This window comes from Paralichthys olivaceus, chromosome 16 (assembly GCF_024713975.1).
Source record: "Paralichthys olivaceus isolate ysfri-2021 chromosome 16, ASM2471397v2, whole genome shotgun sequence".
NCBI classification, from domain to species: domain Eukaryota; kingdom Metazoa; phylum Chordata; class Actinopteri; order Pleuronectiformes; family Paralichthyidae; genus Paralichthys; species Paralichthys olivaceus.
The window spans coordinates 2,733,262-2,751,188 of record NC_091108.1 but is presented as its reverse complement, the minus strand read 5'-3'; the positions used below and the strand labels follow the sequence as shown (position 1 = coordinate 2,751,188).

The window sequence follows — 17,927 nt, the reverse complement described above, 5'->3', positions numbered from 1 at the left end:
ACATTTTTTTTTCCCACATGTGTGCGAGGTAACACACGGAGAACATCTTAATCAAGGAAGGGAAGAAATGTAATTGTGTTTCAGCGGAATGTGCAATTATGTTTCTGTGTTACGGATGGTGCTGTGTGGCTGTGTCTTTGGTGCACGGTTCATTCCGAGGTGAATTGAAATCGTTCGGTTCGGCCTCAGATTCAGCGCAACGTGGCTGGGGAGGGAAAGAAAAAAAAAAAGGGGGGGGGGGGGGGAGGACGATGCTTGAGAGAGCTGTGGAGGAAGAGACTTATCTGGTGTGTTAAGCCAAGCCCAAAAATCCATATGTATCACTACAGATAGAGTCTGCTCTTCCCCCAGAGCTTTCTTTTAAAGGTGCTCCTTCCCTGAGCCAAAAGATGGATTGCGATCTGCGTGCTTGATATGCAGGGTGGATAGTGTAGACTTGAATGTTTCTTTAAGATTCATAGCAGGAATGGAGGTGCTAAAACCCACATCTCTATAACTGGAGATCTGTTTCACTAGTCGCTGTTTAACTCTCCAGTCAAATGGATTGGTTCGAATGTTTTCTTCTTTTGCAGCAAAGCCACACAGACACCTGACATGAGACGGCGTTAAACTGCCTTTTTAAAATGTTTTGTTTGTATCGTCACAGTCGCACAGTAACATTCCTTTATTTAAAATGGTGGCGCTTCTTACGTTTTTTTTTTTTTTTATCTTATTTTAGTTTTTACATTTTTTTTAATGCTTGTGGTAATTCCAGAGCACTAACAACATTTGATGACTGTGTATAATATGTTGTAAAGGGAACGTAAATAAAAAATTAAAGCCCCGAGCGCAGCTGTTATCAACAGGAGACAAAATAAACCCAGCTGAAAAATGTCTGCAGCCTCCTTTCTTTCTGTTCCAAGTCCCGACCATTGTGCAAATCTGTCACAAGCGTCTCGGCACTGACGTACTTCCATGAGCCTGTCAAAGGGAGAATTTCTTTCTAAAATGAGATATCCACTATTTGAAATGTCTGAATACACTGATGGCTGGCATGAAAGTCGAACTCATTATGGAATCGCACCGGCCTTATTATTATGGGAATACATTTGCATACACAATCAGAGTGTTTTAGAGGTTTTAATCTGGAGACTTTAGACGCTGAGCGCTCACCACCAGTTGGTTTTTCTTTTAAATACAAAAGGTGTCCAGTTTTGAAAATTTAAATTTGAAAGATACTTCACCTCATCGTGCACCTTGCTACTCAACTACTAATAATGATCAACCGGAACTAGTGCTCAGGCAGCATTTACGACCTTTTAACATTTTAAAGGGCGACACAGTGAGGTGTAATTTTCACAAAGGCTTAATCTTCCCTGACATAAATGCAGGTGGGGGTTCAGTGAGCACACATAACCTTTCTAAGAAATGCTCCACTTTCATAAGAACTACCACTGGTGCTAAAATCTACACAAAAAGTAACTGGAAGCTGGTGAGAAGACATTTGGTGCCACTCTGACTCAGGATCAGCATCTGTTGTGTAGGCGCCGTGGTGACGACCTGCCTTATGGTATAAATACGGTGGACTTTAGACTAATTGCAGCTCAGAATCCAAGTGTGAGAAAAACAGGAAAACATCGTGTCAGCAGTTCATCTTTGAGGATCAATCAAGGCCGGATTAAAACGGTTTATCACAGGATTCCTTTGCAGATCATACCTGAGGATTGTGCTCAGGATCCAAGCAGCTGGACGCACTGCTTCCTTTTCACCACAAATCTGAAGGGCCCTCATTATCACGTTTTTTATTTTTTTATAAATACCGCACTGTATGTTATGTAGAGCGCAAAAAATGCAATTGTTGCCTTGACAGTGATTGATGGGTTGTTGTTCTCCGAGGGATAGTGTGTGTGGGGGGGGGGGGGCGGTCTGTGGACAGGGACATATTGAGCAGGTGCAGGTACACACACACACACACAAAGCTCCTGTGTGTGTGTGTGAGTGAATGAGCCGTGGTGCCTGGGTGCAAAAAAGCCACAGGACAGAAGACAAGTGTTTGGGGTGGGGGGTGTCGTACGGCTCAGGTTACCCTGACAGGGGGGGGAGCAAGAAGGACGAGGGGTGAGACGTTTGGTGTGGGGGGGTGCTAGGCCCAAAAAAAGCCAACAGTGTCGTCCACGGGTGGGGGGGGGGGGGGGGGGGGGGGGGGGGGGGGGGGTCTCAGCTGTGGCATGGGGCCCCTGAGCGCTGTCCTTCACATTACGACCTGCCGACGTCTGGACGTCCAGCATGGGGAGAGGGGTAAGTTTGCTTAACTTAAAAATAAATCAACTTTGATAAACGTATTTTTTATAAACATATATAATTTTTTATTGTGTTATCTGAGTGGACGACGTTGCTTCTCTAACTTGTGCACGGTTGCAACATATGGCGCGGACGTGCCTCGTGGAAAGCTACTGAGCTGCTCTGAATGCGGCCGCATGGCTCCGTGTCTCTCTGAGTGCTACTTAGTTTTTTTTCTGTAAAGATTAACATCTCCGGCTGATGGCTTTTCTCCCCCAATAAGTTTTATTTCCGGGCTCGTCGTTTATTTGTGTAATTACGTAATTTTGCTTTTATTCCTTCCATCAGGCCGATTCCATTTACCTTTATGGGAGGACAGGCTGATAATTGTGCTAACGCACAGCGGGTGGAAATTGCTATGCCAGACACATTTCAGGCACTCCACCGACTCCTGCTCCCTCTTTGACTCTTTTTGATTACTTTTTCACTGTGTCACTCGCTCGCCGCTCTCCTCTCAATCTCTTTGTATATCCTTCCTTCACTGACATGCACATGTGCTGCTAAGAGGAGACTGACAGCAGCAGATGATTTCCATGATGCACCATTCTTCCATCTGTCGGTGACGCACACTCTCTCTCACTCGCACAAATGAGGAGCTCGTATCATGAGAATAAATATTTCCCCTTCAGTGTTTAGTGAATAGTTTGCCGATAGTGCCAGGAGAGTGAAATTAAGCAGCCTACACAAAGTCCATTGTGCTCATATTGACACATGTAATACGTGGGTATGAATGTAAATGGCTGGGATCTGCAAGACTAACAAGCATGTGACTTTTCCCCACTTATTTTCGGTGGGGGTTTGGGATCCTACGGGCCTGGCTGTATGGTAATTGCTCTCTTTCCCTGCAGTGTGGTGCCGAGAATGGAGGGAAGAGGAAGAAGAAGGACAGGGATTTGGATGAGCTGAAGAAGGAAGTGGCCTTTGTAAGAAAAACAAGCTGTCACCGCTGCTATTCACACTCACTCCGCACCGTGATTGATTCCGTCGCCGCTGCTCCCGAACGATGCCCAAATAGTGTTACGCCAAAGTCACCAGGTTATTGAACAAGGCTATGAATGAAAACAGTGGCCCGTAAACAAAATGGCAAACCAGCCTGCTTAACGCAGTCAGTTTGAGACGGGTTCTCAGCCAGCCTGTCCTCTCCTATCTGTTCTACCACCCTCTGGCTGCTCTTCTTTGTACTCCAAAAGATACTGAATAATTTGTGGGCCACCAGCAGTGTAGTGCAGAGTTTTTGTCTTGTGCAGAGCTGTAGCTCTTTGAGCTGCTGTCAAAACGCAGCCAAGCGATGCCCATGAAGGCCGGGGTATGTTCTGCTGCTCGCTCTATCTCTGATAAAGCAGCTCGTGTCAATTATCAAGTTGGCCCGTGACTGATTAAAGAGAACGATTCCCTGGATACCGTCAACATTTTGCAGTAGTTTTGTGATTAACTGATCTCTCTGCCTCGTGAACTACTTCCTCACTCTGTGATTTCCAACTTTTTTATTTATTTATTTTTTACCCAGAAATCCTTTTAACAACTGCCAGACAATGGATGATCAATATTGGGTGTAGGGGCTTATAAACAAAGCTTAACGAGCAAACTGTTCCGTGAACACTGGGGCGTGTCTTTGATTGCGGCCAACATTACGTGCAGCTACAATCCGCTGTCGTCCGCTGGAGGCGACTGTAGGTGAGAAAACTGGTCCCTGTGTCGCTGTGGAATGAGAGAAGCAGCCGTGGGACCGACTTGACAGCTGACAGCTGAATTCTGGTTTCTCTGGCACCCAGCTCCATTTTGAAAAACTAAAAACAGAATCTTGAGGAAGCTCTCAGGCCAGAGGATTAAAAATGTAAAAATACACAACAACACAATACACACAACACACATCAGCATGAACTTTTGAAGAGAAATAAAACTGCTGATTTTGGGCGGATTTTCCTCAGTTTGCAGTTTTATCAGGTCACATTTTCACGACGGTTTCCTCACCTCGGTTCCAGTTGTACTTGTAAATGCAGGGAGAGCGGGCTTCACTCTTTGACCTCTTTGATATGTCACGAGGAATGAATCATACATTTAAAGCCCCTGAATCCACGAGAGGGAGAGAGAATAATGTTGTTTTTTTGCTGGAAGATGCTCCTGAATTTATCAGTACACCCTCCTGCAGCAGTGGAGGAAGTACTCAAATATTATACGTAAGTAAGAGTATAAATAAATAGACAAACATGTTTTCAAGTTGAAGTAAAACGTATTAAAAGTGAGTAGTACCCAAAGGTAAATGTACTTTTTTTATATCCCACCGCTGCCCTTGTGATCTATTCAACCATTTCAACCAACTTCCCTTTATAGCTGCTTCCGAAATGCTCTGATTTTCATAAAAGGACAGTGAATGTCGTGCTGTAGGATTCATGATGTATCACAGTATAATTTTTACCGGCCAGTTAAAATCCTCTGATACAGTTTATTGATCCCGTTCCACTGGAAATCAAAAAGCAACATTTCCCTCCCTGCAGGATGACCACCGAATCCCTCTGGACGATCTGGGGAAACGCTATGGAGTGGAGCTCACACGGGTAAGGACACGCACGCACACAGACACACACATTTTCACGTGCACGCTCTCACACAAACACACAACAAAGAGCAGACCATCCCTTTAAAGAGATGTTATCTCCACACGCCCTGTACCTGAAAGCAACATCCAGCTCACCTTGAGCCTTCTTCATCTTTAATCCCTCCCTCACACATAAACATAAACATTTTCATACACAAGCTCCTAAAAATCCCAGAGTCAGGCCGACGCCGATCCATCACAACAGTCTTAATGCTGCGGCCGCGTTCACTGTGTACCTTGACTTTGACATTGCAGCTGCAGTGAAACAGATTTTATCTTTTTAATAGTAGCGGTGAGGAAAACATGGGAGCTGGAGAGCTCAAGAATCCAGCAAAACCTTCCGAATCGAGTACATTTCTAGCTTCAACATAGATTTTCACTGAATTTCACCTTTTAAAGCACTAAATTGTGGAAATAAAAAAGTTCAGTGGAGTCAAATCCAGCCTTTGTATGGCCGAGCACTTTCGAAGAGAGGAGTCATCCAGTTTATTATACATGTGGTTTTAAATAGGCCAGGCAGGAATACTTGATGTTCTGCAACTGCCGTCAAATTGCCTTTTTAGCTGCAGAGAAAATGGGACTGTTGTGTTGTAATAAGACTCTCAGCACAGACACAATGACTCTCGCTCCTGAAAATGAGCTCTCTCCATTTGCTCTCCTCCCAGGGCTTGACCAACGCCAGAGCTGTGGAGATTCTGGCCAGGGACGGTCCGAACTCCCTGACTCCTCCACCCACCACCCCGGAGTGGGTCAAGTTCTGCCGTCAGCTGTTCGGCGGCTTCTCCGTCCTGCTCTGGATCGGTGCTACCCTCTGCTTCCTGGCGTACTGCATCCAGGTGGCCACGGAGGACGAGCCGCCCAATGACAACGTGAGAAACTGACTGTAGAGAAAATGCCAAAGTACATGTTATTCACACAGATGCAGCTTTGCAAGGATTGTTATGGATATAAGAGTGCAGGCAGTTTATATTTACAGATTATTATTTATTATAAACTCATTGTTTGGACACAAGCGATGCAAATTCAACTTCTAATCATCTTATCACAGAGTCATCTTTCAGAATGGGTATAAATGTTTCTATCTTTGTAGGAGCTTTGTGTTATCTAACCACAAACCTTACATAACAAGTTGGTTAATTTGCAAAAAGATTTTCTTTTTAAAAACTCCAAAGCTTTTATCCCGTGTTTTTTCATTGAGTTCACTGTAAGTTGCTGTATGTCGGTCTCACGCAGCACCAGTTGTGGGTCTGTTATATCTAAAGAAATCCAAAATATAACAATCCACATCAACCTTAACTGCTCAGAGGCGAAGGAAGGATAAAATCATTTCATCTGTTTCTTCCTCAACTCTCTCCGGAGCTTCTACATTTCTAAATCACATTCACACGGAGCAGCTGACCTCCATCATGGTTCATTAGCAGCCTGTATAATTTTGACATTGGCTGTGAATGAACCTCTTCCGAGAGGAATTGATCTTCAAGGTAACTGATCTTAAACAGCTCATTTCAGTTTTTATTCAGATGTGTGTGCGATCATCAGCGTGAACCACGGGGCCAACTTTCTACCATCACCTTAACCTGTAAAAAAACATAAGAATCACAAAACATATTTCTTTATCACATGAACAACGCAGAGCACAAAGGAAACAGATTAAAATCATGGAAATTTATTTGAACATCTCGTTCTCTTAAATGTAGAATTTCCGAGCGTGTGACATTAAAAAAATCTGAATCTGACTCTGGCATTAGCATACAGTTATCCATGCTGCAGTTTATGGCAGCATTAGGACTCATTATGTAATCATCGTTCGACACTCTCCAAACCTCCGACAGTATTAAAGCCTTACGTAATTTACAGTAACATACAGATAGACACACGCACGCATGTAGTAACTTTAATCTCCCCGTGATTTAATCTCTATATTCAGAGCAGTGAGCGGCTGGATGCTCTGCCGAGCGGCTTCAAAGCCCCGACTGCCTGCAGCTCTGGCACTTTGAGCCTCTGCATAACGTTTAGTTGAGATGAAAATCCAGCCTAACAGGACTTTACACATTGTTGTTGTCTTCATGTAGCTTTGTTCTCATTATTTTTCATGTGTTAATTGAGCTGAAAGATTTTTTGCCTATCGGATCATCGCCACCTGCTGAAATGACACAATTCACTGCAGTTTGCTTAATCTTAAAAGCTTCAAAATTGGTTTGATGGTTCACTGATTTGGAAAAGAAAGAACGGAGCCTCTTTTATTCCCAGGCCTCACCCTGAAAATCCTCTTCTTGCTCTGTGTCATGCAACTCTGGTGCGATCTCCTGCGAGATGTGCGAGGAGCTTCAAGTGTCAGAATCAGGTCCAGCAAGTTGAAGAGTGAAGCTGAACTGTGAAAGTTATTAAAAAACCAGAGTTTATCTCCAATATTCAGCAGGAATCTTTTAAAATATGAAGAGACAGAGTTTGGTGGATTGGTAATATCACGGATGGGTGGGGCTACGCCATGTGTCCCTGCAGGGGGCGCTGCTGTCTCTAAACACTCACATGCTTTAAAATCCATGTTGATAATCTGTACATTTATTCCTTCAAATCTTTAAACTCTCAGTGTGTGTCACCCGTCTGGACAGATGTTACTCTGATGATTCTGCACAATGAGAAGCTCCTGAAGCAAGAGGAGTCGAAAGAGCTGAGACTTAACATCTGGTTAAAACACTCGTGTAAACAAGGCAGGAAGCAGAATCGTAAAGCCGAGGCAAATATTGTAAACACTGACAAACTGTATTCTGAGGATAGATATGTATTCCCCTTGTACAGAGGATTTTTCGCTGCTATGGTAATAAAAAAAAAAAAAAAAAAGTAATTCAAGTGTGAAATAGCAAAACAAGCCGTTGTTTTTGTAGGATTTTATTTTCCAGGAGTCCAGGACGTACTCTACACCTCGCTCCGGCTGATGCTCTCCGTGTCTTGTTTGCATCAGCGAGAGCCGAACAGCTTTTTCACCGCTAGACGTGAAAATATTCACCAAAAATAAAATATAAAGAAACCAGAATAGATGCTTCTCCCTGTCACATAACTGTGATTCTGTAAAGTCAGGCTGCAGCGTCTCTCGGTGGCTTCGCAGATCAAACTCTCCGCTCTCGGTTTTCTTGGTCTTCTTGGGTTTGCGTGACAGATGTTCCCTTGAATCAAACGTCCAAAGTGACAGGAAGAGACACAAGAATTCAGCTCCACGATGGATTTTCCTTTTAAATCCCTCAGAGACTGAGAGCATCTGCACTTTTGGTTTTTTTGTTTTTTTGCTCTTAACTCTCTGCACTTAGGTTGTTGCTTCTTTAAAAACCAGTCTGAAGCTCGAACATGACTCTCGTCAACCAAACTAAGACGATTCTGACTCTGTCTCCCCCTGTGGCTCCGCTTTACCAGCTGTATCTGGGCGTGGTGCTGGCAGCCGTGGTGATCATCACCGGCTGCTTCTCCTACTTCCAAGAGGCCAAGAGCTCCCGCATCATGGACTCCTTCAAGAAAATGGTGCCTCAGGTGAGTTGATGCATTCGGTGTCGTTGCTGTGCTTCTGAATCAATAAGCCGTCCCTCGAGTGGGGCTTACACTCTCACTTGAGTGGAAACCTAATAAGCTTGCACAAAAGAAGAATAAATGTTTGAGCCAACTTCGGATTGTGAGTGTTTGCATAAAAACTCCCCTCACGTTATCCACCTCTGGCACTTTGATTGCCTAATTCTTTAATCTATTTAGGCTCTTTTCACTCCCTCCTTATGCCTCCTCCTTTTCCCTACCTGTCTCTTTTTTTCCTCCCTTCTCCCTTCTCCTCTCTCTCTATCTGTCTTTAACATATACCTCCACACCCTCTGGCACCTCTCTTTTTTTTTTAAATCTCCCTCCTATCTCCTGCTCTGACTAAATCCTCTCTCTGTTCCCAAACCCTCTCTCTCTCTCTCTCTCTCTCTTCCTCGCACTCCCTCTCCCTCTCTCTTGTCTCCCGCTTCCTTTCGCTCCATGCCAGCAAGCGCTGGTGATCCGGGAGGGGGAGAAGATGCAGATCAATGCTGAGCTTGTGGTGCAGGGAGATCTGGTGGAGATCAAAGGGGGAGACCGCATCCCAGCTGACCTTCGAGTGATCTCCTCCAGCGGATGCAAGGTAGGGGAGGGGTCCAGGGCTCAGCGCCGGGGAGTCTGGAGGTCTCGGTGGGATTACAGTAGTCGTACTTTGGTCTTCATTTTCTTCCTTTCTTCCTTCCTGGTGCTATACACACTAGAAAAAAGTCAATTCACAAAAACTATTTCATTAGGTGTTCAAGCAAATTAGAAATATTAATCAATTTGTAATCCGTAAAATAATAAAACAGGGAAGTATATATTTACTTTACAGGATAATTAAATTGCTTCATTGAATATTACAGTCACTTAAATGTATGCATCCTGTTAATGAGTGTACTTGTGTTTTTATAGTTTGTACCAGTTCATCTCATTGATGTGGAAATATTTCACTGGTTATCTGAAAACTTTGAGCTACAATATTAGAATTAATTCTAATTAAAAAGTTTGGTCATGATATTTTGACCCTTGAGACTTGCTTTTATACTGGGGCTGAAAAACAACAGTACATACAACAAATACTGCACTTGTCACATACTAATACTTTCTATAATTGAAGATGTACTTAACACTATTTATTTTTAATGTTCAATTCTATTTTATTTGTTTTAGCACCAAATCATAACGTACGTAATCTCAAAGCACTTTACATAGAAGTTCAAGACCCTGACATGTGCAGAGAAACCCGACAGTTCCCACGATGAGCGGCACTTTGACGACTGGAGAGAAAAACTCTCATCAACATGAACTTTTATAGTTTTTCCCTCACCTGAGTTCCTGCAGCTCATCCGTCTGTTTCCTCTTTGTGTTGCTCAGGCTGCTGTTAAAAAAAAAAAAGAATCCTGACTTTAACACACAAACAGACCGACTGTGTCTAATTTGCTTTGTAAATAATGTTCATGTGTTAATGACCCCTATGCAGTATTAACGCTGCTCTTTACCCACTTATGGAAAAGGGGGATGGACGGCATTAAAAAGTGAATATTTCTCCCACTAATTTTAAAGGAGATGAATGTCTCTGTGGCTCAGGGAGGCACATTCTCCTGCGGTGATGAAGCTGTTTAATAAAAGTGCACGTCTGAGCAATGATCACAGATTAGCTGAGGATGTTCACGATGTTCACCACCATTTATCACCGAGTCAACCGCCGCTCCTGCCGGCCTGCGGCGGGTCAACGAGCATTAGTCTGGAGTTAAGGTTTGTCACGGGACGGTGGAGAATCCCCCCCGTAAACCAATCTTCCACCCTCTAAATCTTGTGTTTTTAGTGTTTCACTATTTGTGTCGGTCAATAGAAAGGTAGAAAAGTAAACATGATAAAACACGAGGGAAAGTAAACTCATCTCGGAGATGCAAATAATACTGTTTGAAACAAAAATCAAAATACAGGGATCTTTAATTGTTCGGATAAAATATTCCAGGAAGTCATGTTGTGTGGTTTTGCCCTATTAATTCTCGCCAAGGAGCATTATGGGTGTTTTTTAAAAAATATTTTTGCAGAAAACCTCCAGAGTTATTGTCTGAAAACAGCTTGTTGACGTCTGGGACTGACTCACTGATTGGTGGAGTGCGTGTATCAGCAGAACTTCACTGCGGCCCCCAACCCCCCCATGCACTTCTGTGCAGACTCTGGTTCCAGACATTTAAATCCACAATATTTGGCCTAATATCTGGGACGTGGGAGGAAGTGGGGACGCGTTGTCTCTCTTTCTACACAGTCTGTGGTCGGGACATGTCCCTCCTGAATATAATGACCATCAACTTTTTAATCCCCCTTGGAAAATAAATGTAATCATTTTGTTTCTGGAGCAGAACTCGATGACCATTTCTTTATAAATATTGCAAACAGTGACAGAAGCAAATGATCGTCTCTCTCAGGTTTTCTGCTGCTGGCTCTCATTAGCCTGACGTGAGTCTGTGACGTGAGTCTGTGACATGAGTGTTACATCACTGGACTTGTTGCTGATAAGTGCTGCCCCTCTCATTCCCACCCTGTCAGGGCCACCTCCTCGCTCTCTCCTGTTTCTGTCCCTCACTTTCACTGAATAACACTTGTCTCTCCTCCCGGTGAAGGTGGACAACTCCTCTCTGACGGGAGAGTCGGAGCCACAGACTCGCTCCCCAGAGTTGACCAACGACAATCCTCTGGAGACCCGCAACATCTGTTTCTACTCCACCAACTGTGTCGAGGGTCAGTGGGCCACATCTGGCCAGGAATCTCTCTCATCGCCTCATGATACCTTTCTTTCTTTCTTTTTCTTTTATTTTTTTATGTGCAGATTTGCCTCAGCAGCCAACCGTGAATCTCACTGCACAATCCATCACATGTTCCGTAAAGATTATTAATGAGCGTTTCCCTTTGAGACGCAACCAGTGGGGATTGTAGTTGGTATTTCAGTTGCTATCAATCATCAAACAGTGATGCGGTGAGCATTTCAATAGCATCCTCGCATTAAAATCTGCAGCTTCATCAATATCTTCATCTGAATTTGAATGTTGGAATATTTACATATATATAGAGAGAGAGTCAATTCTGAGTATAAGGATGATACAGCCTGTAAATCCAATTATTTGTCAATCAAGTACTAAAGTTTATTTCTCGGTAACAATCTCAAAGTCCATTCCGTAGCTTTTTGGGAGCTTGTGATCACATCACATAGTTTAAATCTCAGAGTTTTTCCAACACTTGTTTTCCCGTAGATCTAGTTGCATCTTATAAAAAACATATCAAACAATTGAATCAGTCATTTTAGAAATGTATGTAGATTTTTAGCTGATGAAGAATATCAGGATCAGAAACAAAGATAGAGGGGGATTTTGTTTCCTTACAAGCTGCGTTAATCTAATTTCTTACTTTCTGTCTTACCTCTGCTGCAGAGCCATGCAGATGTTTTTCAATCTATGTCCCTGTGATCTCTGATTCCACTGCAGTGGATGTAAATTAAATCATGTTTGAGATGTTCACAGGATTCAAAATTATATATAAAAAAAAAAAAACTACTGACAATATCTTTTTCCCCCAGAAACAGTTTGGGTCTTGTTTTCATTAAAACTGCTGAGAATGTATTCCCTGTGAAAACAGCTGATCACAAAGCCCGTCTATTACAAAGTTTGTGCTTTTCACAGATTCAGATTCTTTCCACACTCGCTCGTTCAGTCCAGCATCTGTTCAGCTGCACCTGAGCATCAATCACCAGCCAACACCTGTAATTCATCTCCATCCATCACTGCTTCTCATCCAGCCGTCACCTCCCCATCAACCCTCCTTCCTACTTACGAAATACAGCAGTCAACCCCTGCAGAGTCCTCCTCGCTAACGTATCAGTCATTTGTCTCTTTACGCACCGATCGGAGAAACACACGCACATCACAGAGCGAAGTGCAGACAGCGGATCAGTTCAACCTTTAATCTTCTGCTTTGTACTCCCATGATGTCACATTTGAAGAGCTAGCTTAGATTTTTTTTTGTTTTTGTTGTTGAAAAACTGACATCCACCCTGACAAAGAAATGATTAATCATCTGTTCAGCTCAGGAAATATAATTTTTTAAACGCCTCAGTTAAGTTTTGGATGTGTTATCCTGAGATGTGTTTGTGGAGACAGCTGAACTGGATCCTCTCCTCCCTCTCAGGTACAGCCCACGGCATCGTGATAGCCACCGGTGACCGGACGGTGATGGGGCGCATCGCCACTCTGGCGTCCGAGCTGGAGGTCCGCCAGACGCCCATCAATATCGAGATCGAACACTTCATCCACATCATCACGGGCGTTGCCGTCTTCCTGGGCGTGAGCTTCTTCATCCTGTCCCTCATCCTGGGCTACACTTGGCTTGAGGCCGTCATCTTCCTCATCGGCATCATCGTGGCCAACGTGCCTGAAGGCCTGCTGGCCACCGTCACTGTGAGTACTGTGTGTGTGTGTGTGTGTGTGTGTTGAACTTGCATGAGGAAAACAACATGCACTTCAGTTTACGATATAAACAAGTTCTCCTTGTAGCAGGGTCATATTCTTCCTGGAATAGAATGCGAACTAAGCCGTGGGGAAAGGTCATAATTTAGCAGCTGCACTCGAACAAACAAAAGGTTAAGTCGTGTTTTTGTTGGAAATGATAATTTCATATATTTCTATTTGAAGTATTTTGAATTATTGACTAATTCCGAGCGATAGTAAAGAGTTGTGTCGGATGAAAAAGGTTGTTGGGTTCAGTTTTTGTGTAGAATCAGTAGCTGTTGTGTTTATATCGTATAATTAGCGCCAAGTAAAGAGCTTTCTGAAGGCAAAGTAAACAGAGATGTGACTAACACAGTTATTAATGGTTGCACTCCTTCAAATGGTTGAGGATTTTTCAGTGTCTCTCTTCTCTAGTGCGTTACTTCAGTTTGTGTGTGTGTGTGTAGTTAAAAAGCCTGAAGTGCACAGAAAAGGGAGAATGTCACACACGGAGGAAAAAGGCAGGAGCTAAAACCAAGTGTTCCAGACAGAGGCTGAAAAGAGGAGCTGCAGCAGTGGAGCAGCGTGAGGAGCGACGTGTTTTCTCAACATGTGAACCTTTTTCAAATGAATCACAAGTGAACCTGAAGTATAACGTCTCCTGTGAGGAGCTGGATCCAGACTTGATTAGATCAGATTCTTCACACGCTTTAAAATCAAACTATTCACATGTAAAAACTGTTGAACTGAGCAGATCTGAGGAGCTGGATGTTGATTCTTCATTGAGTTTTCATATCGAGCAGCTGCTTTCACATTTCTCACAGCCATTTGATCCATTGTTAAGAGTATTGATCCGTGCAGCTTTGAGCGTGCCAGCCCGAGGAGCCTGATGTTTTGCCTGCTGGCTCCCTGTCATGGCTCACCTGAACGGAACATCAATGTTAAGAGTTACGCCCGTGCATTTCCTAACTCTAATTCAACCTCAGTGAACATTAAATGATTCTACAGAACACAGGTGATTTACTGCTGGATGTTGAAGCGGCTCCAGTGCTGAGGTGCATCTGACTTTTTCTGCAACAATAAACAAAGCACGAGCTGAGCTGGATGCCAGCTGGCATTTGAAATGCCGTCAGTCGACATTTCAGTGGTCACAGAAAATAAATTAACTTCCAGTGGCTGGATTCTTTAGTTGCTCTCTCTTTAAACACGGTGAGTGGAAATGTTCGTGTGTGTTGCATCTGTTTCCACGTGAGTTATGTGGTCATCTAGAATTAATGTATGTTGCTATGTCTCTTGAACATATAGAATGTGTCTATGCATCTTTTTTTATTTGCCTCTGCACCTGCTGTTAACCAGGCACACACACACACAAATACACACACCACCACATTTGCTGTAAGGCACCTGGACCACGCATGATTTCACATGCACAAACACTTGAACGCACCAGTGCGTACACATGCTCTCGCACGTTGTTGACCAACAATCATCCATCCTCTCTCCTCCCCCCCCCCCCCCTCCTCCCAGGTGTGTCTGACTCTCACTGCCAAGCGAATGGCCAAGAAGAATTGTCTGGTGAAGAACCTGGAGGCCGTGGAGACGCTCGGCTCCACCTCCACCATCTGCTCCGACAAGACGGGCACGCTGACCCAGAACCGCATGACCGTGTCCCACATGTGGTTTGACAACCAGATCCACGAGGCCGACACCACCGAGGACCAGACAGGTAGAGCAGAGGGAGGGACGGAGACGTGGGAAGATGGAGGGACAGAGATATATAAAGGGGGAGAGTGTGTGGGAGCAGAGAGAGGAGGAGGGGGGGGGGAGTGTGACCACCTGCTGAAACTCATCTGCACAGTGTTCACGCTGCCAGCTGACACTGCTGCTCCAGCTCCAGCTCGGATTAAGTGAGCGGCGGTATGCGGTGGGTGGCACAGCCCTCAGCGACGACTCTTTTCCCAGAGGCCCCGAGCAAACAACCGCTGCTGCCGGAGCAATTGGATTCCGGTCTCATACAGAAACGGCGACAAATGAAGCCAGATTTCACAGAACGGGAGGGAGCGTGCATACTGATGAGCTTTCTGAAACACAATGAATAACCAGCAGTGCTGACAGAGGCCACACACAGTTGGAACAAGTGCAAGAGCTGGAGAGAAACACTGTTTTCATTGTTCAGCAGAACAGACAAACTGTATTTTGCGGCAGCTGTTGCAGGTTCTGCTTAGCTCTTGAAAAAACTCCAGCCAAAGTTTTTTTTTTTTTTAACCTCTGCGTACTTTATGCTGCACGACGCTTCATCATGTCCGATTCTCGCGATAAGAGTGACAGCGACCACTCGGGAGAACGTTGGTGTGAATGTCTGCACCGGCCGCAGAGAGCAGCTCGTTTTCAGTTTGATTGCAGGTGACGAGGGATGAAATTGTGCTGCAGGTTTTTTTTTTTTTTAATGTTTTTGAGACATTCTGGTTAAATATGAATGTGTTCCAGACTGGGGGAATTGAAAAAGAAAAATCTCTTTTGTTAAGGAAAAGTGATTGATTGCTCAACTTAACTGACCCCCGTTCCGTTATTTAGCCACAATATCCAGCGCTGCTCTGTGAGCCGAGAGTGAAGTCAGTCGCATAAATACTGTATGAGCCCTTCTTGCAAAAAAAAAAAAAAAACTGTCTAACCGAGCCTTCTCTGCGATTCTCTCAGGTTTGGGTTTTGACAAGAGCTCTGCTACTTGGACTGCTCTGTCTCGTGTGGCCGGCCTGTGCAACAGAGCGGATTTCAAAGCTGCGCAGGAGCACCTTCCTCTCCAGATGGTATTGACTTCCACCCCACGCTGACACTACAACTGGAACTTTCCTAAACCTTGGCATCGGCGTCCAAGTCTCATGAATTATCTCTGCTCGCTAATGCATCGGGGTTTAATGGGTTTAGTTAAATCCAAGGGCATCATGAACAGGCCTTATCGGATTTGTAGAAAATAATACATGCACATTATTCATAAGACATGATTTTGCCTCAGTGGTTCTCCAGTGGGGTGAAGCTAACAACATGGCCAGGTGAGCTGTCACTCTAATATAAAAAGGCAGGGGAAACATTAAAAACCAAAACTTACTTTAAGGGGAGGTAGCGGTGTGGTGATGTAAATCACCAGATAATAACCAACACTTCTACTGAAAGAACTACGAGTAAATCCACCACCATCCAACACCTGAAGCCCTTCCTGTCCACGTTAGAGAGAAATCCTGGATTTGCCCTTTGGATTCTTCGTTCTTCCGCAGAACTTCACGGAGATCTTTTAATTAGTTTTGAGGAATCCCGCCGATAGACAGACAAACAAACGACAATTAAAACACTAGAGCGGCATCAGTAGAGCACAAACCTCAGCTGTAAGGACCCACAAATTCCATCAGGCTGCACGGAACTGCACATACTCGTATATCATGATTTATTACATCAGTGAAAGTTTAACTACCTTGTCTCACAGTGTTGAAGAAAGTGATACACGGAACTGGATCGGCCCAAAATTCAATAGGTTCCTACCTGGACCATGTCCCATCCCTCCATCAAGTTTCATGGAAATCCATCTTGCAGTTTTTGCAGAATTCTCTGTACATGGGTACAAAACACAACCTCTTCAGCTGCTGCTCATGTTGAATCGACTAAAATCAAATGTCTCTATCTCGTCGTTTGAGTTGAAATGCTCCTAAAAGTAGCAGGAGCTCAGTTCACATGCTTCAAATTGTACATAGGTGCAGTGTCATATTTAATATTCTAACCCATGTGGCAGCCACAGGGAGAAAACACCCCGTATAAATAATTTGCCGATACCACTTGACACAGGTGCATCACACACACACACTGGCTCACACTCCAAACCTCTCTCGCACATAAACACAGACACACTGTGGATAATCCAACGCACCCCTGGAAATAACTCCCACAATGATACACAAACACTCGCTGCCAGGAAAGTAAGTCGATAATATCCCAGTGTTCCACCGACCGCTCTCCTCCAGCCGCTGCTGCTGCACTGACCTGAAGAAATTCTCTGTGCGGCCCCCAGCAACAGAGATTACAGCTCCTTGAGTCCCAGGGGAGAAGACCCTGCCGCTACAGCCTCTCTGCCCCTCCAGGTGCCCGGACGTCCTCCCTGCATTAAGTAACAGTCGTGTCTTCTGACAGCACTCGAACACACAGCCGTCGGGGCCCAGGCTCCGCTACCATTACGAGAACAAGTCCCCATCTGCACCCACAGAAACAGAGAAATGGAATTTCCTTGATCTAGTTATTCATTCATGAAAAGGCACAAACAAGGACAAATCTCGCAGAGTGTGTGTCCTTGTTTCGCGCCTGTTCATGAATGAATAAACAGGGACAAAGAGAAATCTCTTGTCTTAGTTTGCCTCCCGTTGGTATATCGAGCACCAGTTCAGCGCGGATTTTAATAAATTGGCTCTAAGAACAGGATGGATTGCACTGATAATCATGGAGCTCTTATCGAGGGTGATGTTAGAGGTTATCCGAAGGGAATTCTCCCTTAAAAATGCTTCGAGCAGCACCAGGGGTGAACTGAAACCCTAATTCAGGACGGACATTTGTCTCCATCTCAGTCTGTTCTCTCACGCTAACTTTGTAAATCATTTCTGTTTGTGGACGGGACCAGGGGAACAGGGAGCAGACCGATTATAGATTCATACGTGTTCAAAAACAAAATGTTCAATTGTGTTAAAATCAGTGAGAGAGAGCAGATATCAGCAGCAACACGGACACACACGAGCAGCAGCAGTTCACTGAGATGGCTGCCGTGATGGACCGTCTGTCACTGAGCATCTCACAAACAACCCTGACACAAGCTGGAGCCGGTAAATGTGACGAATAACCCAAAATAAATAAAATCGGATCGGCACACCGACTCTGACTTCGGTGTCTCGGTGTCTACGTGTGGTCTTGATGTAAACATGTAAACGACCTTTTCCTCAGTGAGTGGGTGA

General features: G+C 44.3%; 1 protein-coding gene and 1 long non-coding RNA gene across 2 annotated transcripts in view; one reads left to right on the top strand and one right to left on the bottom strand.

Annotated features, from left to right (window-relative positions):
* The first annotated feature begins 2,121 nt into the window (after positions 1 to 2,121).
* The window catches only part of atp1a2a (ATPase Na+/K+ transporting subunit alpha 2a), a 32,792-nt gene continuing 16,986 nt past the window's right edge, over positions 2,122 to 17,927 (top strand). The window contains exons 1-10 of the mRNA XM_069511815.1: positions 2,122 to 2,277; positions 3,168 to 3,242; positions 4,815 to 4,874; positions 5,581 to 5,784; positions 8,324 to 8,437; positions 8,922 to 9,056; positions 11,086 to 11,203; positions 12,644 to 12,912; positions 14,470 to 14,668; positions 15,640 to 15,749. Coding sequence (XP_069367916.1) covers positions 2,266 to 2,277; positions 3,168 to 3,242; positions 4,815 to 4,874; positions 5,581 to 5,784; positions 8,324 to 8,437; positions 8,922 to 9,056; positions 11,086 to 11,203; positions 12,644 to 12,912; positions 14,470 to 14,668; positions 15,640 to 15,749 — 1,296 coding nt within the window. The 5' untranslated portion in view covers positions 2,122 to 2,265. The remainder of the gene's footprint in view (positions 2,278 to 3,167; positions 3,243 to 4,814; positions 4,875 to 5,580; positions 5,785 to 8,323; positions 8,438 to 8,921; positions 9,057 to 11,085; positions 11,204 to 12,643; positions 12,913 to 14,469; positions 14,669 to 15,639; positions 15,750 to 17,927) is intronic.
* Positions 9,032 to 17,112, bottom strand: LOC138405170 (uncharacterized). The gene is made up of 3 exons (XR_011238853.1): positions 16,972 to 17,112; positions 9,783 to 9,833; positions 9,032 to 9,170 (listed from the first exon to the last, which is right to left on the bottom strand). It is a non-coding gene; the product is annotated as an uncharacterized lncRNA (long non-coding RNA).